At 35.9% G+C, this 27,621-nt stretch overlaps 1 protein-coding gene across 1 annotated transcript; it reads right to left on the bottom strand.

The window, feature by feature from the left end:
- On the bottom strand, nt 1-27,531 carry LOC145687998 (26S proteasome non-ATPase regulatory subunit 6-like). Its single transcript, XM_081761657.1, has 7 exons — nt 27,241-27,531; nt 16,782-16,987; nt 13,563-13,708; nt 11,122-11,341; nt 7,629-7,737; nt 6,049-6,217; nt 1-1,378 (listed from the first exon to the last, which is right to left on the bottom strand). The coding sequence occupies exons 1-7, from the start codon at nt 27,383-27,385 to the stop codon at nt 1,204-1,206; spliced, it is 1,170 nt and encodes a 389-aa protein (XP_081617783.1). The 5' UTR covers nt 27,386-27,531; the 3' UTR covers nt 1-1,203.
- Nucleotides 27,532-27,621: the final 90 nt, after the last annotated feature.

The following is a 27,621-nucleotide window of genomic DNA, read 5'->3' as shown; positions in this document are numbered from 1 at the left end:
CATTTTGGTTGTTAATTCGTATATTTTCATATCTATTTTCCATGATATTTTTTAAACAACAAATTAACAAACTGTTACACTGTATGTAGTAAATCAATTGTCGGTCACCTGCGCAATGTTTCACAAGTTTCTTCTGGATTCTTCAGAACAAAAATATATAAGACAATGGTAAACAATGGGCAAAAAAGAAAATTGATAGTAGCCGTATGTTTTTTCGTTAATGATGTATTATTTGTTCTCCGATCTATTAATAAAACTAGTCATCAGCGACACAGCAATCCTGTTTCTATTTACGTATTTCTTACTACTTTCCCCAATGATGTGTGATGCTTCTGTTTGAGAATAGTATAGTTTACCTGTTTCTATATCCAATTGTCAGTAAGAAAAAGACGCAATATATTTACAAATTCACAAAATATGGATACATTTCTCTACACCTTGAATGTATGAAATGACGTTATCTTGCACTGAGGTTAAGCACTACAGCCTTCGGTAGCTGCCAGTAAGACCAGTACGGTAACGTGTTGTGATAATGAGATTGGCTATTGATTCGACGGAAAGGGAATCTACTAAATGTGGTACGCGCTAAGTTTACGAACATATAAAACAGAATGAATCACTTTTGTACCATCACATATCTGCTCATGAAATTTATGTATAAATAAGGGAAAGAGGAACTCGTTAGTGTGAGAGTTACCAAAGTGGCCTTCCAAATTTCATTCGTCTATTCTTATCGCCGAATGAGATTATATATATATATACGGATAATCGAGTATATGAACTAAGTTTGAAAGACAAGTAGAATAACTTAAGTCTGATATAGTTTCAGTTCGTTGATTTCATATGCTTTAATATCGAAGTAGTTTCGGGATTTTCCTTCGAAACCTTTAAATTATACAGCCTTTTTCCGTATTTCTTTTTCTCACCACCTTCCTATTCCATAACAACTAAAACAATTTCTCCCACACGAAATATTCACATGTTTTATTTCTATTTGTTTAGAAAACAAGAGTATTTTGTTCTGTTTTGTACATGAATCACTGGATCATAAGAAGTTTTCTCTCTTCAAAATTACAGCAGTTGCACAGCATATGAATTACGACTTTACACGCCAACCACAGTCATTAACGTACTCGCCTTTACACAATTTACAATTCACCTCAGAGCACACTCGTATTTTCAATCGCAACAAAATTAGGCACACTATATGTTTATAACTCTGGATAATTTTTGTACTCTATTCAGAAGAATATCTCCATGTTTGATTATCGCCTGATACTGCATATTCTTCAAGTCTGGTCTATTAGTTTCCACAACTCCGTAAACCTTATCCACTCTGCAGTGCAATCGACCAGCAGCAATGAAACGGGACAACTCTCTGTGAGAATAAAAGACATAAAGTTTAGTGATATAGTACAGAATTTAGAACTATAAAATGTATCTCGTTGATAAAGAAAGCTAATGGAGTTAATCTACTCACAGATTACTGTCACTTTCGGTATTGACAATCAAAGGTAAGATTAAGGTCGCTTTTCCTCCCCAGAATTAGTCTTCCATCTTGTAAGAAGTGGGATCTATCAAAATTATACCAACTTTTATCATTGTTGACTTCGTTACGATGTCAGATTGTCACTGTCGACTTTTTATGAGTAACTACACATGATTGTTGCAATACTCTGCAAAACGGAACCACAAATTAACCATAAAGAACTGTGTTTTTGTGACAGCATGTAACATTTTACTTTGGGAGTATCGTAAAAGACGAAGTTGTTTATGGTCAGAAACCACGTGATATGAATCACTTACAACAGTTGATGGAAAAGTTACTCCAAAATTTGGATATAACTCGTCAAGTCACGTTTTGACATCTGTGAATAAATGCAAAAAGGATGTGAATTATGTACCAAGAATCATGATTTTCATGAAACTTGTACAGATAGAACGTTAAAAAAACAAACAAAAAATCTTATTCTTTGTTAAATTTCTTGGGAAAAGCAACTTTTATCTCACCCTATACATGCTTCTGTAGCAACAAATCCTCAATCAGAATTCACTATTTAGGAAACTAATAACTGCAAAAACTAAACTGTACATAAATTCAACATGAAATATATAGTTAGTAGTTTTTAGATAAAAATTGTTGATCACACAAGGAACGTTAAAAAAAAAAAACACAAAAGCAAGTGAATAAACAATCACTTTCGGAAAAGAGAAACAATGCACATCAGTGCAGTTTACGCTCCTCAGATTGCATTACTTTAAAATTAGATTGCTCTATCTACATACGAGGGAGAGTCCGAAAATAACTTTCCCTCTCGTTTTCCGCAGGAAAGCGAACAGCAATAGGGTAAACAAGACCAGCGGCTGCACGCGCAACACTCCCAGACACAAGTGGGTATCGTTCGCCCGCGATCCTGCAGATGGTGCCGTCGTAGCGCCCTGCGCAGAGTGCTAGTCACAGTGTTTTGGAACGCCCAAGGGGTGTTGCTACTGGATGTTTTGGAGGTTGGAATCATCATTGCTGTGCGGTAATGTCACACCCTGTCGAAATTGAAGGAGGTGATTGGGAACAAGCGGCCTAGCCTTCTTACATCTGGTGTTCCGTTGTTGGATGACAATGCGAGACCACACTCAGCGACGGCAACTGGCAAAACCATATTGCAACTCTTGGGTGGGAACGCCTTGCCCATCGACCATACAGACCTGATCTCGTACGCAGAGACTTTCTATTTTCGACTTCGAACAAGACTTTCGGCAGCAGGCGCTTTTCAAGCAATGCTGAAGTAACAGAAGCTGTTCGACGCTTCCGTATGCAGAGCCCTGAATTTTTCCTGGAAGGGTTTTAAAGCTTATAGACCGGTATGACATGTCTTAATGTACGTGGTACTTATGTGAAAAAATAAAGGTACGTCTGATCTTTAATGTCACATGCTATTTTGATCTTGCATCTCCACCTCTATTTACAGTCGCCTGGGAAAATTTATTTTCGGACTACTCGTATTATTATTATTATTATTATTATTATTATTATTATTATTATTATTATTATTTGAAGGACCATTCTTCATCACCGAGAAGTCTCTTGAACATTTCTTTATCCACTAAAAATGCGAATAGGTCATTTACTTATTCACAGTTATAATGGTCTTCTCGAGGGCACAATTTAATATAAGCAAACTACAGAAAAACATATTCCCTTTAAAATAAAACGTGGTTGCACGGCAGCACATATAGGAAGAACCGAAAGTAGTATATAATTCCGCATAGATCGGATCATAACATTTAATATTTACTTATAGTTTTCCTTGAACATATTGACTGGTTCTATTTTTTTCTTTACAGTCATTGGTACAAGGACAAAGTAAGTGGGTTTTGAAACAGTACTGGAAAACTAAAATGCTAAAAATGTAAACACAGCATGACAAGAAGCATTTAAATACACTTCCGCCAACCCGTCTGCCAATTCATCTTTCCATACATATATTTGACGCAATGTATACAGAGATAAATGTTAAAGAAGTTTTGAAATGATACGAACTCTGCAACAGAAGAATGATACCACAGCTGGTTTTAGATTCCTGAGTAAGTGGAGGATATATGTATAACGTGTGTCTCCCGGACTATCCATATCGTAAAATCCTAACAACGCTTCAAGCAAAAGTCGAGAATAAAGATGTACGATGAAAAACTCTTACAATGTCTTCTGGCTATTATACAATGTTTATTCGACCGGACACATACAGACTTTTATGCAAATGCTCCCATCTAAAAGATTCATAGCTACTTATCTTTTCTTTCTTTCCCCTGTATCTGATGAAATATTTTAGGGGAAGCTCTTATGGGTACAATGTACTTTTAGTGTATCTATATAATGAATTACTTGCCAGAAAATAGTCAATACAAAATCACACAGGGAGAGGAAGAAGTACAAAAACAACCACCAAGGAAAAGGTGAAAAGCGTCCAGATGGCTACCAAGTTGAAATGCCAGTAAGTGTGTAATTATATTTCCACTATTTATTAGTAAATAATTCATTACACAGGGTGTTCATGTAATAAAACGACAAATTTCGCATACGAGTTTAGGACCTCAATACAAGAAAAATATTTATCTGTGACTTCGGCTGGAAACGCCTAATTACGGAGATGGAGCCAATTTAAGGTAATTAGTGGAATTAGTCATACGCTGGTTACCTTAAATTGGCTCCATTCTCCGTAATTAGGCGTTCCCGATCAAAATCATAGATATTTTTCTTGTACTGAGGTCCTGAACACGCATGCGAAATAATTTGTCGATTGATTTGTTCAGTGTAGCCACCCTACGATCAGCGTCCTTACTTTGTAACACTGAATAATAAATGTGATGTGGTATTGTACGTTTTTGTTTAATATGTAATAAACTGACGTAGTGCTGTTTGATTTCATATATATATATACATCTTTATATTGAGCTAGCAACACTCTTCACCTATTGGTATTGCGGAGTATCTCAAACGATTTCCCCTTGTTGATATTTGCTTTGTCTAAATTTTTGGGGTTTTATTTTCCTATTACTTTAGAAGTTGCAAGCTTGTCTCAAGTTAAAAAACTCATCCTATTGTTGCTACGCTTTTTGTTCTTTGATAGCGTATTTATCACAAATTATGAGCAGTATTACAATTATGCTCACATATTTCTTGTTATGAGTTTATTACATTTACTTTTAAAAGCGCATCTCGTATGTCTGTAAGAAGCGATAGTATCATCCTCTCACACCCTTCCCTAATGTTATAGTCTTTGAACAGTCAAAAATTGGATATTTGCACTGGCTTCTTCTGTAACCTACATAAGCTTTTTGGACACTACTTGATCTAAGAGCGTTAATAACCGCGGAGTCTTCACAGAATCGAAAGCACTTTTAGTAAAGAAACGCAGTATACAAGAGTAATTCATGCTCGTTTCACCTTTCTATCAATTTTCTCATCACTTGAATCTATTGTGCTGTAATCCAGCTTCTTCTTCTTCTTCTTCTTCTTTTTTTTTTTTTTTTTCATGCGCAATGGAATATAAATACAAAATATCGTGTTTTCATGCTCAACATCTATAGTCTGTGGAATAAGTTAAAAACTGGATGTACTGATTCCCCACAATTTGACAACAAATATCATGTGTTGTCAATGGTGCTCGCTCATCATACCTCAGTTGGTCAAAACGAAAATCACCTTTCCCATTTCTCTCGAAGAATTTGCGGAAAACCTAACCGTTAGGGGCAGGAGTTTTTCGCACTAACAATTTGAAAATTTCGCGTTTCGTTTTTCGTATTTTGTCGCGTTTCCCAAATAAGGTTTCTCATTTTCTAGCTCTTGTGGAAAAGATATTTCCTGACATTTTTACAGCTGTTCCTTTTATTCCTAGATCACTACAGAAATAAACAATTAATTACCTAAAAATAAAATACATTGAATATTTCACTTGGGATTGTAAATTTCACTTAGACATATATATATATATAGCTTTTAATCAAACTGAAGGAAAATCCTTTCCATCCAGTTGCGATGGTGATAGCTAACGCGCAACATGTTATCTATAGCCGTGTTCGAATCACTCAAAATGCACCGTTCATGCCACATTCTACCTTTCCGTCAGCGGAAAACTGGTGTTTTAAAATTAATGAAAACGTATTTTTTTAAAATTTCGCGTATTGTTAGAAATTTCGCGTTTTATCGCGCAACGGAAACCAATGAAAATACACAGGATGTCATAAAACATCAAGAAACTGAAAATTACTTCATTCTGACGCATTTCGTTTTATCGCGCGTTGTGAAAAACTCGTGCCTCTATTAATCGTGTTAAATTGGCTTAATGATGAATCATAAACCACCCACAACACCGGTAAATAGTCGTAGATTGTGAAGGAGGATACGTCACTTTTTTTTTTTTTTTTTCACGAAAAATAAAAAAGAAAAAATACAAGACACTGGAGAGCGAGCACTCGCAAGATTATCTGTTTCGGTTTCAATTCTTATACCTTACAGTCATTCGTATCCTGGATTTATTTCTTTATACTTACTGGTCCATAAAGTCAACAGTTACTCCAAATGCCTGTGCCATGTATCCTAATGTCAAACTTCGATAGGACTCCAAGAGTTGTGAATAGGCTAGGATCCTCATTTCCCTTACATAATATCTATAGTGAGGGAAGAATAGGTAGTCATTCTTCAGTTGCGTCTCAACAATTGCTGAAAAGGAAAATTATTTTGCAATCTAAGCCTTGACTCAGAATAAAGATTATGAATATATAATATTTAGTAAAAAGTATTTAATATGTAGTTTACAACTTTATAAAAAAGAAAAAAGAAAGATGTCTTGTATTAGTAACTTTAAGCCGTATAATTAAGACTTGTTTTTCACGAGAGGATTACTGCATGCATATACTGTATATAAGCGAAAAATACATATAATTGTATACCTTTCGGGTTCTCGTCAGGAGACCAGAAAGTTACGTCGATTCTTTCCAGATGGCAGTTAAAGTCGACAAACATTGACTCTAGTACCACTTATTAGCATAATAATCGATGTAATTTTTTGCTGAATTTGTACAACAATGCTAATGATTCTAAGTCTATCTACGACGTTGCCACATAGTGAAATCTCATAGCGGCAAAAGGAATCTCTGGAGGATATACCATTACACAGCTTTTTTGCTTTATTGACCTGTAGAATAGCGCTCGGTTATTCGTGGGCGCAAGCAATAAATCTCTATAGTTTTCTTTATTTGTTACGGAACAAAATTTTATACTTAACTTCAAATTGAATCATCATATTGCACCTATTTATTAAGGTCTTCTTGTAGCTAACTCTGAGTAGCATATAGCATTAGACGCTACTCACGGAACTAATAATCAACCTTGAAAATCTCAAAGCAACATAGATTAGGGTGATGCAGCTACCTCATCAAAGTTAATTCGATTTTGCTAAATGAATAGCGGAATAAGGCTTTACTTAAGCTAGGGATGATTTTTTTTTTTCATTTTTTTTTCAATATTAAACCTTGATCTCAGATCACTCTACATTTGCAAGTTCAAATCTTGGTTCGGCTGTATGAGGTTCGTGGGGACACTTCTTTTCCTTCCCATTGTAATTCAATGAACTATTTCATTTTTAATGTAACAAATTTCATTTCACGCAAATTATATTCTATAAATTAAAAATGAAAATTTTAACCCTGAATTTGCATTGAATTTAACCAAATTTTCAACCACTATCCTTACTGTGGCCGTTCCAGGAGAGTACAGATCCTTTAGATATTCACAGTTGGCTCGTTTTCTTTCTCATGAAACTAATATTTAAATTACTGTAAAAACAAACAAAATTATAATCTTTCCCAAACGAACTTGTTCTTTTTTGTTCCCACTTGTTGTTTAAAGTTTGCTTACAATTCAACGCAAAAATTTTCATTTTATTTATTTCACCTTCATTACTAAACTTTCTAGCCGTTTCCTTTAGCCTCGGTAAAACAACTTGAGATTTCATTTCATTTTCAGTATTATCTTAAAATAACTTAAATAAAGCTAAATTTACATTCAAGAGTTTTAAAAGTAAGTATTGTTTCGTAATATAGGAATGGAATCATAAAAGAAAAACGCTCACCTAAGTTCTTAAAAAAGTCGGCATACTGGCACTCATACAAAGAAAACAAATATGCCTTTACATCTGGGTTAGCATGGAGCACTTCCAATATCTCCGATCCCTTGATAATCTGTTAAAAGAAAGTATTAATTTTTGTTAACTATATAAATCTTAGGCAAAGAGATTAGTCGAATTATTTTGTTAATGTTTATCATACAACACAGCTCGTATAATTGTGTTCTACATGCTTTGTGCCATTGTCTATGATCTGTCATTATACTCTCGATCATCATAGTGACCATAGCATTACACTGCTCTCTTGTTACATCATGTAGAATTATTTTAGTTTTGTCATGAAGGTTGTCTGGACTGTGTGAGATCGGTATAAGTATTGTACCTTTGAAAGTAAAAAAAAAAAAACATTACACAAACATAGATTAGGACTTTGTGCAGGATGTGGAAATTTTGAGACTTTGGAAATCAATCTACTAGCAAACTGTCGATGGAAGTGGGTAGAAACTGGCATGATTCAGTATGTGTCGTAGCTCACCTTGTTGCAATACATGCTTGTTCATGTCAATACAGTTTAGCTGGCAGAATATTAGCAAATCCGTTTGAAAATATACAATCACTTGCTCTCTGTAGATCTATGAGGTGATGGTCCTACCTTGATCATCAATAAAAAGAACGAATGATGTCATGACAGGACACAGCAACTCATACTGTTACATTTTCCAGCTGTAACGATCTCTGCATATTAATTCGGATTTTTCCAATCTACCGACAATTCTGCCATAGCCACTGAATAGAACACATTCGTCAGACCACCAGCGATTTCGGATAAATTTACGATTCTCACAAAATACATTTTTATTAAAAAAGTAACTTAAACACTGTTAATTAAATTAAAATTTACCATATAAAGTTACCATATAAAGAATCCAAATTTAAACGTTTAATTGTACAACTTTTTCTTCAGTCATTCATTCTGACGTAGCTTTGATAATTACGTATTAAACTTTTAGATTGTTGGTACCAACAAAATAAAGTTTTATTTACACTATTAATGTTATACGTATGATATTTTACAAAAATATAATTACCAGCACCTTCACACTTTTAAATTTCTAGTTTGTTACAAATACAATTACATTACTGAAAGATTCCAAGAAGATGACAGAATTTCAGTGGACCATGCTCTACTTGCAACCGTCTGGTACGTAGTATGGAAGCTTACTACGAACCTCAACTATATTAAGAAACATGATAAAAACTCATATCCTCGCTGCCCAGGCGATCCGAATTTTTGAAATATTTCGCGATTCGTTCTCCAGGAAGGAGGAATCAAACTAAAACATACGAAAGTCACAGGAAGAAATCAAATAAATGAGGGTATTAAAAACACTAAACTGCATATAATTATAAAATATAAACGAACTGTAGGTTTGTACTACTGTCCACAAAATTAGCAGTAATATGGAGGTTAACAATACATGAATTTATTTCTCCTTTATCCATCCTGATGCTGAAAGCCTAAAAAACAAAGATGATTCTATTAGCTCCCGGCGTTAAGCATACGGGAGCTTACAGGTATATAGATATATAGGGTGAGTCAAAAGTCCTTGGACATCTACAAAAGTTTGAAAATTGACAGGAAAAGTAAAAAGTGATGATGGGAACAGAGGTTTGATGAGGGGCCGCAACGTTTGAAGTGTATGTCATTCATGGCCGCCATCTTGAAATCCGCCATTTTGGATTCAAGGCAATTTTTTTAAAATGGGAAGGGGTGTATGACACATCAAATAACACTAGCTTGAGCTCAGAAATTTAGTGGTGTAATTTTTTTTTTTTTTTTCTATCTTGTACAGTTTAGAAGTTATTAATGTTCAAAGGTGGGAAATTACCTTGATACTGACCCAGTTCTCTCTTTGTTCCAGGTGATCTAAAATGGGTCTGACACGTGAACAGAATATCGAAATCATCCTTATATAAGTGGAACGCAGCTACCGAACAATAGCAGCTGACTACTACAGACGACACCCAGACAGAGAACCGGTATCGCACAGCACGGTGGCTCACCTGATCACCAAATTCCGGGAGACGGGCTCTGTTCAAGATAGGGCACGTAGTGGGCGACCAAAGACTGCCACCAATGAGAAAACTGCAACGGCGGTTGTTGCGTCGTTTGTGAAAAGTCCTAAACGAAGTACCCGTCGTGTGTCCCTAGCATGTGCAATAAGCCAATCCTCCGTTGTCCGGATATTGCACGCCAATCAGTGGCATCCTTACAAGCTGCACATGCAACATAAACTGAACGAGGATGACCCTGATCGCTGGTTGAGTTCTGCATGTGGGCTACTGAACAACACGAACTGGATCCTGTGTTTGCCAAGGGCATACTGTTCAGCGACGAGGCGTATTTCACTTTGAACGGGGAGGTTAATCGACATAATTGCCGATACGGGTGTGACGCAAATCCGAACTGGGTTGACCCGAGTCGAGAACATAGTCTAGCGAAGGTGATGGTTTGGTGTGGCATATGGGACACTCACATCATTGGGCCATTTTTCATTTACAACACCTTAACTGCACCACAGTATCTGATGCTGCTGCAGGACCTTGTGTTCCTTGCCACACTAAACGCTGACGGCATTTTCCCATCTTATTTTCAGCACGATGGAGCCCCTCCACACTATGGACTTGGTGTCCGTGAATGGTTGGATGAACAACTGCCAGGAAGTGGATTGGTCGCCGTGGTCGCGTGGAGTGGCCGCCCAGATCCCCTGAAACAAATTACACCACTAAATTCCTGAGCTCAAGCTAGTGTTATTTGATGTGTCATACACTCCCCTTCCCATTAAAAAAAAAGTGACGAATCCAAAATGGCGGATTTTAAGATGGCGGCCATGAATGACATACACTCCAAAAGTTGCGGCCCCTCAAATTGCAGTAGCATTAGACACCTCTAAAATAACTGAGATTAAACTGATTTGAAGTTAATGAAGCTTTTGAGCACCATGCTGAGACGGAACTCCCTACTCAAAGCAAGGTATAAACTAGTGGTGTTAAATTCGAATAATTGTCTGAATAACGAGTGTTCGAATATTGAAAAATTTTAACAATACTAGTCTGGACTAGTACCTGGGTTTTGTCCCAGGCAAGTAATCCTAACGGGAATCGAATCCAGGACTAGGCGCATTGAAAGCACGTGCGTTAGCTAGATGACACAAAGGGATACCATATTAAATTCACAAAAAGATCCAATTAACACAGTAATTTTTAATTAACCACTACGTAGGAACATGCTGGTAACATAAATGCACATAATACATGTTATCACATTTCTTAACGATTCAGCCAATTTGCTTTTATCGAATTTCCCTTTAATTTCTATACTCTAAGTTCATTACCTCTAAAGTACACTCTAGTCTAGAATTCAGTGTATTGAAAACCTCAGAACATCTGAAAATATCAGCCTGAATTTTTCCCTATCAACACATATTGATCTTCGTACCTTATCTCGTAATTCATTTCGCAGAAGAGAGATCATGCTGACGTATACGGTGTAGCGAACAAATGTTGTGTAGTCCATCAATTCGTAAGAAGTGAACGTCGAAATAGTATCGAGAAAGAACGTAGATGCACCCTTGAAGTCACGGACAGCAATGCAATACGTGCCTTGATACACTTTCAGCCTGTTCCTTCGATCCCAATCACCACCATCTTCGATAAGCCTGAAACATAAGTCAGGTAAAGGCAAATAAATGAAACGGTGAACTAACGTAATATATATATATAGTCAGCAATATAGCAATATTTCATGCTGGAAGGATTATAAAAAATCTAACGAAAGTTGCACACTTCGTTATCATTATGCTTCCAAACTCTGGTATATATAAATATCAAAAAGTCTTTTTATGTAAAGCGTGGTTGTCACGCTAAATAAATCTTAAAACTGTCATTAAAAAAACTTGCAACCATACTATATTTCTCCATGTAAACATAGTGTTGAAAGGGACATACAACACTTTTTTCCATCTTGCAAGGAGTTAAACCATGCGCAAATTTCTGGGTCGTCTTGCTTGCTACCTGCTATCGCTCTCCCGCTGACATAAAGGAAAAAACAGTTTCGCCGCTTCCGAAAACAACGGATTCTTTTGGACAGGGAGGGGAAGTGCGCCAAAATACACGTTTTTAATGAGGAGGTTCACTATTTGTCCACTAGAGTATAGTGCTGCATGGATGGAGATACCTTTCTTGCTTTCAGGAAGTTGTAACATGTAAACAGTAAATAGAAAAATCGGGTTGCAAGGTTTTTTTTATGACAGCTACAAGATTCATGTAAAGTGGAAACGTGGTCTAACAAATACATCCGTCCCTATGTTTGCTGACAAGTATGAGACCAAAAACAGTTTACTCATACGGATTCAGCGTTTCAAAAATAGATCAAGTCTCCTTTCATACTGCCCTATTCCAACCAGAAGTTGCAGAAATTCACCATTTCTGGTTTCAATGTTGATTGCCATTTTGGGGGTTTAAAATGGAAGACACGTGTCACATTGGATGAGGTCTACTATTATGTTACGCATAATGGTAATATTTAGGCAATAATCATGACACATTTTGGAAGAGGCGTACTGACATTCACCGCCAATACAGAGAAAGTTTACCGCAGGGAATCATGATTGTCGCTGGGGTATGCTTAAATTAGAAAAATATGAAATGAAAAGTCTAGTTTGATGTCCCACTATTATGCCCTTCAGGCTAAAAGGAAACGAATGAATAATGAGCGTGAATGACAATGAAAGCATTAGTGGAATGAGAAGATGGGAGAAAACAGAATTGTGAGAAACCCACTTACACAATGTTGATCACACAAACTCAATTGGGATGCGATCCAAGCAGGGATCCTTAGCACCAGAGGTGAGCGCTCTATCATTTGATTCCCGAACTACCTTGCCCCCGAGGGGAAGTTGGACATACAAAGGTGGACAAAAAAGTGAAAGGTCAATGTTGCCCACTTTCAAGAATCCACCATGGCCCCAATCTATCGGAAAGACATACCTCGTTTGTACGGAAGAAACAAAAAACAGATGCGGATCCACATGGACAAAATATCCAACCACACCTCGAAATCATTACTCCGGTTTTATCGTGATATGGAGAAGGAAATGAAAATCCGTGTTATAACCTGATATTCCTGTAAAAACTTGATGCCAATCCACTAGATTTCTGCGTATTTAGACTGTTAAATCGACTTCTACAGCATCGCTGCTCCTGGCGTATAAAAAATTTGCTAGAAAGAATGGGATTAAACTTCTATGTTTGTGATTCAACGTAGTTTACTGCACTAAATTTGCGATATTGGGTGATAGTAAATACTGCTGGTGATCCGACTGAATACAAGCGGTAGTGGCGGTACGGCTCTTCACAAAGCAAATACACTTTGAAAATCGGTAGGCTTTAATATCTCTACTGAAACTGAAAATTGAAGGTAGAAAAACAACGCTTCCGAATTTGATATCGGACCTTCATAAAACAAGAACTGTAAGAGAGAACGAGGTATTGTTTTTTAACATAGATTCAGCGTCATGGGTGTCGTGTCTTCTGTCTTCCGTCTATTCTGTTTAGAAAACTGGACCATATAATTTGGAAATCATTTCGCACTGTGAAACTGAATTCACATATTGATAATGGTTCCAGTTTCGTGTTTGTTCAGAGAATATTTTAGGAACACCTTAGAAATATAAAAATGTTACGTTTAGCTTGGAATAGTAAAGGTAGAAAAAAACTTTTACAGATTTTACTGTTAGGTAATTAAGATCTTACAAAATGTTCTGAATATTTTCAAAAAATTACGCAAAAATAAGATAGTTGAACATTATTTCACATTTCTGAATAATTACTGTAAAGCACATTTGCTAAAGTTTTAACTGTTGCAAACAATATACTTACGATTTAGCTTTATCAATATTCTTTGTTATTAAGTCATGATCGAGATAGAACAGTCCAATGCGGATTATATGGAAAACTATATCAAGTCTATGACCTAACGACACTGTTTTGTCGTAGGTTTTCCTAAAGGATGACAATGCACCATTCTGGAAATAAATAAACCAATTAAAAACTCATAAGCAGAAACTGAAGTGTGATTTCAATTTTTTTTAAAAAAAAGTACCACAGAAAAGAAAACATCATTCATTGTTGTGAAAAATGAAAATAAAATTAAATATTTAGTTTAATATCTCACAGTATGTACTTTAAGCTGCAGAAGATACATAATAAACGGAAGTGAACGTTGATAAATTAGCGGAATGAAACGTGAGAACCACGAGGCAAATGAAATACACATAGTTGTAAAAAAAAAAATAAAAAAAATAAAAAATAAATAAATAAATAAATAAATAAATAAATAAAAATAAAATAAAATAAATAAATCGCCCTTCCAAAAATCCTGGGTTGACCTTAGGCCATGAAAGTTTGTGATGGACTACATAATGTCCGTGGATTCTCTCAAGGTTCTCCCGTTCCAATTCACAATCTCACTCCGCCAATTTTTTTACACCCAAATTATCCGTTTCTTTCAATATATATAGGGCACAACTATGGGACATTAAAAAGATCAATGCTGGGCCGCTTGAAATTTCAGCGTCGTTCATGTATATATATATATATATATATAAAAAAAACCTTTTCAAGCCTGTATTCAGAGACACATTTTTTTTTTTTTTTTTTTTTAATCATGTAATATTGAGTCATTAAATCCTAATTCATATCTAAAGAATATCATTCCTCGACTAGTAAACCTTCGAATTTACTTTCACAATTTAAAGAACTCCCGTAGTAATTAATTAATGGTTTAGTCTCGGTTGTGTAAATTAACATACATTGTATAGTTCAATTTCAGATCATTAATGTTATATTTTCCCAGCATGAGACTAGGAAAGTGCTATCTATATATATCTTTCTCAGACCTGAAGGCAAATTTTGGTAGCTAGAGCTACTGTTGGCAATGAATTCATTGCTGAATACTGATGCTAAGAAACCTCTCGAGGTCCGAATAGCATCTCACCTGGATGTCATTTACTTCTAGCAATCATCTAATAAATGTTAGTAATACTCTGTATTTCAAACGAAATTAACAAACACATCTAAAACTGACAACTCACCTCAACTTGCAGAGCACATTTTTCAAGCTGGCGTTTTCCCATCTATAAAAATTTTGTTGAAATTCTTAAGTTATCTATGATTCGTTCAAAGTTAGGTTATATGCCATTCAGACCTGGGGAGGTTTCGTAGCATCAGTGTTGAGCAATGAATTCAGAGCCAACGGTAGCTCCAGCTAGAAAAATTCGCCTTCAGGTCTGAGGAGGATAAATTTACACTTCAATTTAGGACTTTTAATCATAAATATCTCTTTTCATAAAACTGTGTGTGCAGAACAAACACACAAAGCATTTTATTTTGTTAATTATTATTATTTTCGATACATCCCTTAAACAATATACGATTAGAGTTTAAGGAAAAACTTACAAGTGTATGCAAACGGCAAACAAGAAAGAAAGAAAAAAAAAACTAGAACTAGTTTTTTTTTTTCCTGAACCTCCTATCTGTTGTACTGTATTTCGTTACATCACACTAGGTTGGCTATTTCATTGTGAAAAGCATTCTTCTACCTGAAGCAAGAGGTAGAAAACCAAACTCTGCGTATAATTTCGAATCAATCCCCGCTCCATCCTCTGTACGCCGAAAAAAAACTTGCTGCTACATAAATGACATGATATATGAATTTGTCTCCATACCCATCCTGTGACCCGATTGAGACGAAATAATGTTAAAAAGTTTTAGTACATTTTTCTTCTCCTTCGAATATTGTGAGACCAGAAACCTCTTGTTGTTATTTTTTGTGTTGGGTCAGAAATAGTACACACACTCTTAACGTTCTTACCTCTACCAGTTGTTTAGTATGCTGCAGTTAAGAAGAATAGGTAAGGACAAAATTCATACATATCATCAAGTTTTCTTTTGATAATATTTATTCCCATCGAAAAAATATTTAGGTTTTAGCCCTACCCTTCATCCAAACTATTAACCCTTTATTTGTCACTGTTGCTCTCAAGCAACATCGTATTCTATTGCGTCATACGCACAAGTTATAACTTCCGTGATCATTTAATTGGCATTATTGCTTTCATACAATATTCATATATATGATTTGCGGGTCGCTTCTTTAGATAATTCTAATCTTCGTCAACAGGGGGCAGTCAAATTTAGTATTGTAGAAACTTTATCTCCTACGTTCCGCGAAAGTATTTTATTATTATTATTATTATTATTATTATTATTATTTGTGGTTTCTTGCTCTGTAGGAAGATATTTCAACGAAACTGTTGCTAATTACTGAAAATATTCTTATGATATCTGACCGTAATAGGGCAATGCTGCTCAGTAGCAACACATGACCTATATTATGGCAAGGTTGCTTTGAAATAAACATCCTCTATTTTGTTACCAAATTACAAACTTACTTTAAAAATTACGAAATTATGATCAGGAAGCCATGGTACAACCATAAAACAAACTAAATATTTTAATGGTAATGCTATGAATGCCTGCCAATTACAGGGTTAATTCAATTCTTCTACGTTATGTGTAAAAGAAATAAAAACATTAGCACCGTTCGTCCTGTGTTGAACAGTTATTTGGTGTTTCCGGTGCCCAAATTGTTGACATGTCTTCCTTTGTGTATATATGGTTCCAGGCATGATTCCTGGGAGAGAATGTAATTTATGGTGTCGATCCTGCACCGCAAGGTAAATTCGCAATTACACAAATCAAGAAGTACAGAACTCCAACCAAGATGGGTTGATTGAAATTCAACGTCCCTTTCTTTCATTGAGGCTATACGACACGAGACCTACCAAATTTACAGAGGGCACGTGTCCCCGAAGGAACACATTCAGGCTACATTGAACCAGTGTATTGACAACCATTATTTTTGAAGAACCCCATGAAGTTAGATAATATATACACATTACACGACTATATTATCCGTAATATGTTTCAGGTAGGAAACAAATTATTGTCATCAGAAGTTGAGAATAAATATTTCGAACAACGACCACTTGATTTCATAAGACAGTCGCACAAAACATATTATAATTCCATACTTACCTTGTCGCCAATTCTGCATAAATATTCTGACTTTTTAAGATTTGCTTCTCGAACTTCCATTTCACCCAAATTCTTTTCTGCATCTTCAATTGCTTCATCCAATTCTTGCAGTTTTGCTTTGTTCGCTGCCCTCATTTTGGACATAAGAGCTTCATCAACTGCCCAACCTAAATCGGTACAAACTTCCTCATAAAATGGAGCCATATCTAAATTTAAAAAAAAAAAAGAAAAAAAGTTTTTGAATTAAGGAGAAATTAACAATTTCAATACAATTTTATTTACATCAAAGAATCAAATAAATTTATTTAATTTTGGGTTTAGCGTCCCTTCCAGCAGTGAGGCTATATGAAATGTGGACCATTAGCTTAAGGTAGGATCTGAACCACGAGATCCCGTCGATAATCGAACCAAGGTCTAACACGCAAAGATGTGTATGCTAACCGCTTAGCCAAAGAATCAACGAAACGCTCTAAACAACGGCGAAATCAGTGTGCTTTCAATGACCACTCAAATTCTAATCCAAATTTAAGTGCCAAATAATGAACTAACCCTACACTGAAACTAAGGGTCTTTCTAGTAAGATAGTGAAATCGTCCCTTGATCCACATTGGGTCGCTAATGACCCAAAAAGATTATTTTGACATAAAACTACCTAAAAAAACTACCCCTTTCCCTTACCGAATTATCGTATCATACATGCTCAAAATTGAATATTTTTTAATTTGGGGGGGGGGGGGCGGTGGCTCAGTGGTAGAGCGTTCACCTCCCGTGCTTGGGGTCCCTGGTTCGATCCCAGCTCGCACCATGTAGACTTTGTGATGGACAAACACTTTTTTTTTTTTTTTTAAAGGTAGTTTTAGGTCAAGGGTAACCTTTTGGATCAATAGCAGCCCAATTTGGATCAAGGGCCGATTTCACTATCCTACTAGGAAAGACCCTTTGCTTTAACCGTTTAAAGAACCCAAGTATATGTGACAACCAGGACCAAAATTGTGTGCAAATTGAAGCAAATACTAGAGTACAAAATACCTCGCTAGAATAAATCACTGTGAGCAGATTGAGAAGGTGCCTGGAGCCCGACCTTCAAGGTATAATCTGCGAAAATAAATATGAAAGACGTATCTGACCACAGAAATGTGACATTAGTGTTAAGAAAATCTGCAACTTATGCACTACGTTACCCAAACATGAGCGTGACTTGAAACATATTGATTACGTAAGTTTCTTCACTTCAAAAAAACCCTATAACACGCCAGCTGGTTTAGGCATGTCGTGAGTTTAGAGAGGGTTTCTTGTCAGTGAACAGTTAATATCCATCCCTCGCCATCTCAAATTCTCATGTGGAGCGAGTCCACAATAGCCAATTCTGACTTACTTTTCCAGAGTTTTCCTTAATCCCACATGATGGACGGCAGGATTATATAAAAGCAATACCAGACATCTTCCTTTCCATTTCCTTTATAAATCCTATTATTAATATTTTTACTGCAAAATGGTCTCCCAACTACCTATATTGTGAAAAATTGAGCTTAATGGGTGTAAAGTTTCGATGCACAGTGGAGTATTTAGTCTTGAAACACAGACAAAAATATTTACTATTTAGTATCATAAAATAATAATGAAATTAATATGTGTTTACCTACAGTTTTGAACAGTCAGGGAAATCAGGTAAATTACATTATTATGTGTATTAATTATTTTTTATTGCTTTAAACTGCCTATGATAAATACTTTGATACATTTTAAGAGAAAATTCTTAGTTTTGCCATTAATTATCATTTACTGCATCAAATAATGGATAAAAAAGTAACATAAACATGAAATAGAAACAGCAATACACTTTTTTAGATATACTGTACAGGATGTGGACAAAATTCTGGACCGGGCTAAATATTTGAGAAACTGTAAATGCAGTCGATCCGAAGTCATTGGGATTAATGTTGATGGTACGGAGAAACATTATGACGTGGTTAAGATTGTCGTCCGCCATATTGGAATCAACTTGTTTATTTTAAATGGCAATATGGTCATGTGACATATTAAACATCCACGTTCGAAGAGAAATCCAACGGTAAAGTTATTTTTCCAAGCTCTGCAACGGTTTCGAAGTTGTAAATGAATTTAGGATCTAGGTTATGTTATCTTTCAGACTTTGTTATGTGTGGAGCATTGTATGGACGGAAACTGACCGTCTATATATATATATATATATATATATATATATATATATTTCTTTTCTTGTAGGTAGGATGGGATGTTAATTGGAGAGGAAAGAATCGAAATTATCCTTTTGACTGGAGGACACGATTAGAATGTCGCTGCTATTATTGGTGAACTGCGTCCTCTAAGTCGAAAATGTTTGTTTCTAACCTCAGCTCCCTCCTCTCAGATTGCTCAATAGGCAAAATAGTATGTTTTATGATTGCTGGGCCATGAATTAAAACTTGATGTACGGCTGGAGTCATCGGGTACCAATTATACAGTTTCACATAAAGTTCTGCAGTGGCAGTAGCGAAGTTCTAAAATTTCTCCACGTGTATTTCGTAGCAACTAGAAATTGCCTACAGAATAATCTTGATTTCTTTTTTTATCAAATTTAAATCTACACCAGTTATTCGGGCAGTAGTTTCGTGGTCAGCAAAAAACCTCCTTGAAGTGTTATCATCGTTCGTATTTCCACGGCCTTGCTTAGGGACATTCACTAACAAACACATCTCTGAAATTGGTTTGAATTTCTTTTCTTCGTTTCTTTAACTATGGTTTTCTCTTCTTCTGATTTAGCATGGTATTGTTTAATAGGATTTTTGTAGGCTAAGTGTAATATTGATTCGAAATACCTCCTCCTTGTATGTAGGACAGACAATCCAAACACGGACAAACAGCAAATTTTATGTGTCATAATTCATGGCAGTTTATGATCTTAAAAGTTTCAGTAGATGTCATTTATTATAGAATTAATTGCATGAAACCCTACTTGAATTAATTAATTCTACTTTTCTGTATAAACTCAACCAACTAAAGATTAAACTCATAGGTTTATGCCAGGAAACTGCTGTAAGGCTTTCTGAACTCACGTAGAAAACAAATTAGATATAATTTATAAATATTTTTTTTATTTATTTATTTTCATGGGGAAATTCCGGGCAAAATTTTATTCTTGGACTAAGTTAACAAAAGATTGAACTTTTAAATGCAAAAGGAATCACTGATCAACTAGAATCAGAACATAAACAAAAACACTTCTTGTAAACTTTATATTTTTTTCTTGCCAAAAGCTCTTGACATTTCATCACATATTTAACCGTAAAGATTTAGAGCTAAAATTTTCACATATTATAAAATTAAAACATCTCTCAGTGCCCTTCAAATAGTAGTTTTATATATATATATATATATATATATATATATATATATATATATATATATATATATAATGACCTTAATACAATTAGTAAAATTAATACTTCAAAACTGTACGCGCGGCCACACTAATTTAAATTCGCATGGTCAGAAAACTTGAGCGACTTCAGCAATGATTATTTAAGTTCATGTCATACTTTAATAGTGGAAATTATTTTTACAAGATCCGCTACTTATCGAAGAACAAGAAATAAACTTTATTTCAAGTATTTTTTAAATTTTATTTTTTTCGACTTCTGTCCGGGTTTTAGGGTCAAATACTCCACTGCATAGATGTTCATTTTACTCCGACCTCACTCACCCTCGCCCTTGCTCCCCCTTTTTCTCGTACTGGAAACTTCTTCTCGCCCTCGCGCACCCTCGGCCCCGCAGTGACAGTTGGCCCTTGCCCTCGCGAAGGGAGTTGTCCATCGTCCTCGCCCTCATATCAGTGAGGGAGAGGTTATTTGAGGGCGAGAAAGCCCTCGCGAGGATCTGATCCTTAATTTTCCAGCGTACTTGCTGAATTATTTCCTTAACATACGTTCTAAACAAAGAAAACTAAACATACCATCGTATAACTTACTACGGATCACCTAAAATGGAACAAATCATTGAATACTCCACGCTTAATATTACCATGAATATGTTCAGATAAAATTTGAATAGTTTCGTTTACACCTTTCGGTGCAAACTAGTGTTGATCATGAGACGAGATGATACATAAGGTTTATCATCTCGTCTTGTAAATTTTATAGGTCTCGTCTCGTCTCAATTCTCAACACACTATATATATATATATATATTTGTGTGTGTGTGTGTGTGTGTATCTTTGAGCATATAAAACTTGGTTTTGGGTGGGAAAACAGAAAAAAAAAACACAAAGAAATCGCACTGAGGCTATACCAACCGGGTGTTCAAGGACGTATCATATCACTTAATATCTATTTTTACAGCAGAAGCAGGAAACGGAATGAAATAAACTACTGCTCAATCAACTTCAGAACATATTGCTTGTTTTCAGAAACTTAATAAACTATTCATTTAATAATTAAGCGCGAGCCTCAATGAAATAAAGGAGCGCGAGCCCAGTTGAGAGAAGTGAGCACGAGCTCAGTGCAAAATGATCATCTATGAACAAAAGTCTCTTAAGATTATATCATTTACTGCCGAATGACGTGAGTGACTGTCTACTAAAGTCCATTCTAAACAAGAAGCAAGTTGACAACTCAAAAACACGTGCAAGTTTGTTTTGAAGAAAGGAGTCTACGTCACACAGTTATTGCGGTCACTCAGCGAGGGTCGAATCATTAACGCCCTTTTACCAACAGTGGGTGGAGGGTTTCCTTGGCAACAGAGCTTAACATTCCAATGTTGCCACTAGTAAACACGTGTTTTCAGAAAGAAAGAAGATATTTTTAGTGTTTCGTTTCCTTGTGTGTGGGAGTGATTTCTAGATTATTCTTGTGCATTCGAGTTTTATCTTTGTGTACAATTCTGTAAATATATTTGTATATGTGAGATATTTTGTTGTATATATCGTGTGGTGTTGTGTGTTTGTGTATATATATATTTATATTTGTGTATATAACGAATATATAGGCTATTTTAAATAATGTCCAGTGAAATGGAGGACATTCTCCCTGTAAAGCGGCCGAGAACACATTCTTCTGAAAGAAAGAACGTTTTAGGGAAAGGTATTCCTATTAAAGGACAATCAAGGGAAATTATTTGCTCGGTTCGGGACTATTTTGAACAGGAAAGGAACAATGGAGGACCGATTATCCCTGTAAATAAGGTGCTTGACAGGACTGCCGCTGCTGTAAAAGTAAATAAATGTACCATCGTAAAAATTGGCAAGGAGAAGTTCGAAAATGAAGAAAATCAATCCGGGTCTTCAAAATTAGAAACTCCAGGCAAGAAGAGAAAAGTAAGTAAACGTGTGACGAATTTGGATACTTTCCAAAAAGACGCTATACGGCGACATATTTATTCTTATTATCAAAAGAAGTTGCACCGCACTCTCCTGAAATTACACGCGTCACTCCAAGAAGCCGAACTTTTTCAAGGAAGCAAAACATCCTTGTATAGTATTATTAAAAAGTTGGGGTTTTCGTATAAGAAAATAAATGGAAGGAGACTTTTAATGGAGAAGCCGGACGTTTCTGCGTGGCGATGTAGATTTCTTCGGGAAATATTAAAACATAATTTTGATAATATAGTGTGGCTTGATGAAATCTGGGTGAACGTGAACCACAGCGTTGGTAAAGGATGGACCGACGACACGCTTCAGGGCACAATGGGATTGCCGTTAGGTAGAGGGGGAAGGATTATACTTCTTCATGCCGGTACATCTTCTGGGTTCCTCCCAAACTGTTCCCTTCTCTTCACATCGAAGAAAACAGGAGATTATCATGAGGAAATGAACCAAACGAAATTTCTTCAGTGGTTTCAGGAATCTCTTCTCCCCGAAATGCACACGCCATCCATTATTGTTATGGATAACGCAAAATACCATTCAGTTATTGCTGACAAAGCTCCTACTATGGCCACTAGAAAAGAGGACATTGTTCGTTGGTTAATTCAACGCAACGTGGAGGTTCGAGATGATTTGAGAAAAGCAGAATTAATGCAACTCGTGCAAAGATACAAACCCCAATTTCCCACATACGTCATTGACAAAATCGCTACTCAACATGGACATAAAGTAGTGAGACTTCCCCCTTACCATTGTCACTTCAATGCCATAGAACTTATTTGGGCACAAATTAAAGGGTACGTTGGCCGTAAAAATAAAAGTTTCACCATGTCGTCTGTTGTAAAATTAACAGAAGAAGCCATAGCCTCAATTACGCCAGAAAACTGGAGAGATGCAGTTAACCATACGTATAAAGTTATTCAAGATGCATGGAAGAATGAAGGTGTGCTTGAAGAAAGTGTAGAACAATTAATAATAAGTGTTGGTGGTTCCAGTGATTCATCTGGTGAAGAGGAGCTTAGTAGCAGTGACATCAGTAGTAATGATGATGATGACTTGAGTGGAGTCTATCCACTGGAATAAATTACATTTCAGGTATGTCTGATTCTAAATTATGCTTGCATTTACCTTTCTAGGCCTATACTGAAATAAAATGAAAATAGTAGTTCTTTCAGAAAATGTGTTCCGGGGGGAGGACACATGTATTCTGGGGGGCACTGCTGGTACTATTTTATTTATTATTATATGATAAGACGTATTATTTTGATCTCGTCCGGGGGCACTCTCAGAGCTTCGGGGGGGCAGTGCCACCCCAAAAACATGTCTGGAAGAAACCCTGAATGACAAAAGCAAACTTTTTTTTTCTTTTTTGGACAGCACAATATATATATAATATGTTCCAGTGACAAAAAATTGAAAAAGCAAAATCGTCGCGGGAACCAAAAATTGTTTACTGATCTCATTGCAGAAATAATTGTTTCTTACGTTTAGTCAGTATAGTACCGTAGAACGGGGTGAAACAGATCACTAGCACACACCTACATTGAAAGAGTGCTGTCACATATCGTTTCAAACTGAGTGTAGGAAATATATCATGAAAAGAAGGGTGATTAGACACGAGATCTGTGAGCACAGAAAGTTAGAGTATGATGCATGCAGATTGTGTGTATAGTGCAAATTTGCTTAATGGTAAAAACGTAATTATTGCAGAACCCTGTTTGAGTTATATTGGTGTGACTACAGTACGCAGTTATAGCTTTTAGCATCTGCTAGAGAAACAACATAGAAAACTAAAAAACTAAAGATCATTTATTTGTAAATATTTGTTGACAAATTTCTAACAAATGCATATTTCTACCAGCCCCAAATTTCAGATGAATCCGGACATTCAGAAGTGTTTTGTAAGTTCTTTTTATCCTCATGATTTGTTTATATTTTTCATTTATTTTTTCCTCATAAACATTTAAAAGATGTTCTACTGTTAAAAAAACAAAAACACACATTTAAAAAGAATACTTTCTTTACAATCACAAGCAAGATTTCATTTCTCTCTCTCTCTGTCACATAAACACACACACACACACACACAGCCCTCCCCCTTCCCAACATGCAGAAATTGGGACGGCAAACATATCTTTTCATCCATCCAAACAAATCAATATTTAGAGATTTCCTTTTTCGTTGACTCGCAAGACAGTTCTAGCCCGAGAACTAACCGGGATGCGCACGAAGTGGCAACAGCGTACCACGTGCTTCTCCAAACGTCAATTTGCTTTTAGTTTAGAATGGACTTTAGTACTCTTTAAACATGACAGTGTAGACACTGTTTATCTAAAAAGTCTCGAGCACAGGCAGGGCAACAATGAGGCACAATCGCTTCTAAACGTAGCGCTATTTCTATTCGGAAACTTTCATGAGAAACATGCAAATATTATATTCATTTGCATTATTATTTTTAATAATTATGTAGAAGTACACAAGAGAAACTGAGGAGTGAGATGTGCTAAGGGGCATTACGCCCTTCTTTCATCAAACGCATTTGTTGCTTATGTCATGCTTGTTTAGTCTTCTGGTAATATTTCAATTCAATATCGGAATAAAATGCTGCATATTACATTATTTTATGTAAGAAAAAACACTACTTAAATTTTCAACATCGTTTTTCTCTAACTGTATGTTTCAGATTTACGCCCTTATTGCATCAAACTCCTCAATTGTCTACTGCAATTAAATGAAAGGAAGAATCTGACTAATCTATAATCTTGCTATGACATCAACTTTTCATCTAAGGGACATAGCAGGTGTTATTTTAAATATTATATTTCTCCAAAAATAGTCAAACAGAAAATTAAAATAGTTGTTTTAAGGAAGCTTGTCCTCCCTCGCGTGCCCTCGTTCTTGCGAAGGAAATTATACCTCGCAGTTGGTCCTCGCCCTCGCAGTGGCATTTAGCTCTTGCCCTCGTTCACCCTCGCCCTCACGCAGGGAGTTGTCCGTCGCCCTCGCCCTCCTGCTGGGAATTTCTCCCCGCCCACCCTCGACCTCACTTTCGAAGTTTGTTCTCGCCCTCGCGTCATTAAGGGCGAGGGAATTTGAGGGTGAGGATGCCCTCTAGAGGGCCACCCTTGCGAGGATGAACATCTTTGCTCCACTTTGGGGGGGGGGACGTTGTGCCAAAATTTTTGATATATTAGATATTTTTTGATATAGATATATGCTATATATTGCGATATCTCAATGCTACTTGGTGGACGTGTTGATGATATTAAGGGCAATATTTTGGCCAAATTTGAAGTTGGTGGCCGTCTTAGTTTCGGTGGTGGGGTTAAATTTACAATGCCGGCTTCAGCTGGTATACTCACTCAGAAACGAGAAAGTACATTCTATAATTTTATGAAAATGATCAAAACGGGAAGGTTCTAGAACATAGGTTTCCCCATATAGGTTAGTAGCTAGCAGGGTTGGCTGGTTTAAACCAAAAAACGAAAAATGTTCGTAAAAGTGTAAGTGTTTGTAAAATCTTGATGAACACACATTTGTGGGTGATCACGTTTCCCTCCCGTAAATTATTTGTATTATATTCAGACCTAAATTCCCCATTCATTACTCAAAAAGATTATACTACAAAAGCAACTTTTTTATATAAGTTTATAAATGTTTGTTTTATGATTTTTTTTGTAGTTGTTATTATTGTTATGTAATTGCAATCAAAGAAAAATTCTAAATATTATTTCGTTTCAATGTTTACTATTGATAAAATACATCGAAATGCCGTACTTTGTGTGCCATTCAGACCCCACGAGAGGCATTTAGGGAAATGAGAAGTATCTTTGGTATCTATTTATGTATAAATGAGTCTGAGCCAAAGTGGACTCAAATAATTCGTATCTTTATTCACTTTTCTTACTGATATGCAAATTAAGTCGTTCTATTTCTTTAATTTGGGCCAATAAAAGTCGTTGTTAACTAACTTGAACTAAATTAGTTCATCTGTACTCCGTAGTACTTTGAAATTGTCCATATGTAATTCTGTACTCCATGTGAAATTGTCCATATGTAATAGTTTCTCTTGCGCACCTGTTTATCTTTTTGTCCTTTTGAAATAACTCTTGACAGTTATATTAAGAAGCATGTAAAGATCAGTACAACGTATTTTTATCAGGAGTACTTCGTGAGTGAGTCGGCAGACGTATCGCATGTGTGGCCAATTAGTCCTGGTTCCGAGTTCAAATGGAGGAAAATTTCTCTCGGATGTAACTCGAGAAGCAGTTTTTATTTCGCTTTAAGCTTATGTGACCCCTTCCAGTATAAGCCGGCTGTTGCATAATAACATCAAGGTGAAACAAAACTTATTTCTGTCCATATGTGATATGAATATATAGAGCAAATTATTTAAACCAAATAAACCTGGTTTAACCCCAAAGAATCTTTTTTTTGTTTGTTTGTTTGTTTTTTCGATAAAAACAATGGTTTTTGCCAACCCTGGTAGCTAGGTTGGTTCCTTTCTGTACCAAAGTTTAATATTAAATTCATATGGTATTGCCGAGCGAGCGCAAGCGAGTAAAGGCGGGTTAGAAAAATCTTTGTTTTTACGTTCCACGTTTATGCCGGGTAGGAGAAGGTAATGATGAATAATGAATGAAATGGTGGAATGAAGAAAGTGAGAGGAAACGGGAGAACCCCGAGAAAACCCACGCACACGGAAAGGCGGGTTAGAGCCCAGCAGGGCAATTTGTTCTGACTTTATTACAGCTAAATGGGAAGGAGGAGGCTGTGTTCTAGAACCTTGCCGATCAAAACTTCCTTAACGTTAAGACAACCCGCCAAAGTTTACCACTTGTAAACATAAAATACAACTTCTATGCACAGCGCAGAAATACACCGCTAGTGCAATTTTACTTACTCCTACTACTACTTTTACTATGGATACATTCACCTTTCATATGCTCTAACTTATTTTAACAGTCGTAAAGCCAAAAGCTGTACGACGACCCATCGAACTCCGGGTAACGTTCACAACTTTTATGCAAGCCTGTTTAAATATGATTATAACTATAAACATAAAAATAGGCTATACCATACCCTCATTTTGAATAGCATTAAGCAACTTCTTCCTCAGATCTGAATCATTTTTATGGTCTGGTTGCCTGAGCAGGAATTTCCATTGTGCAAGCTGCAAGTTTGGGTTTTTCTCCAAGCCTTCTTTTTCCAAATTCTCCAGAGGCATTATGATGATTTTAATAAAACGAGACTACAATTGATTTTCTTATATTTGGACGGATTATAATATTACCACAAAAATTCCAGTACCTACTTAAGAGTTGTACTCTATCATATCAAACTAGACGACAAATACTTCGGTAATATTATGAATTCTGTGCCTTTTTTTTTTTTCCTCTTTCTCGTTTCCTGGATACATCATTCTGTTTCGTGGGGGCCTCATTTCATATCAGCCTTAGTGAA

Source organism: Thermobia domestica, chromosome 6 (assembly GCF_964235325.1).
Source record: "Thermobia domestica chromosome 6, izTheDome1.hap1.1, whole genome shotgun sequence".
NCBI lineage: Eukaryota > Metazoa > Arthropoda > Insecta > Zygentoma > Lepismatidae > Thermobia > Thermobia domestica.
Note: the sequence above shows the minus strand (reverse complement) of the source record. Positions and strands in the feature narration are given on the sequence as shown.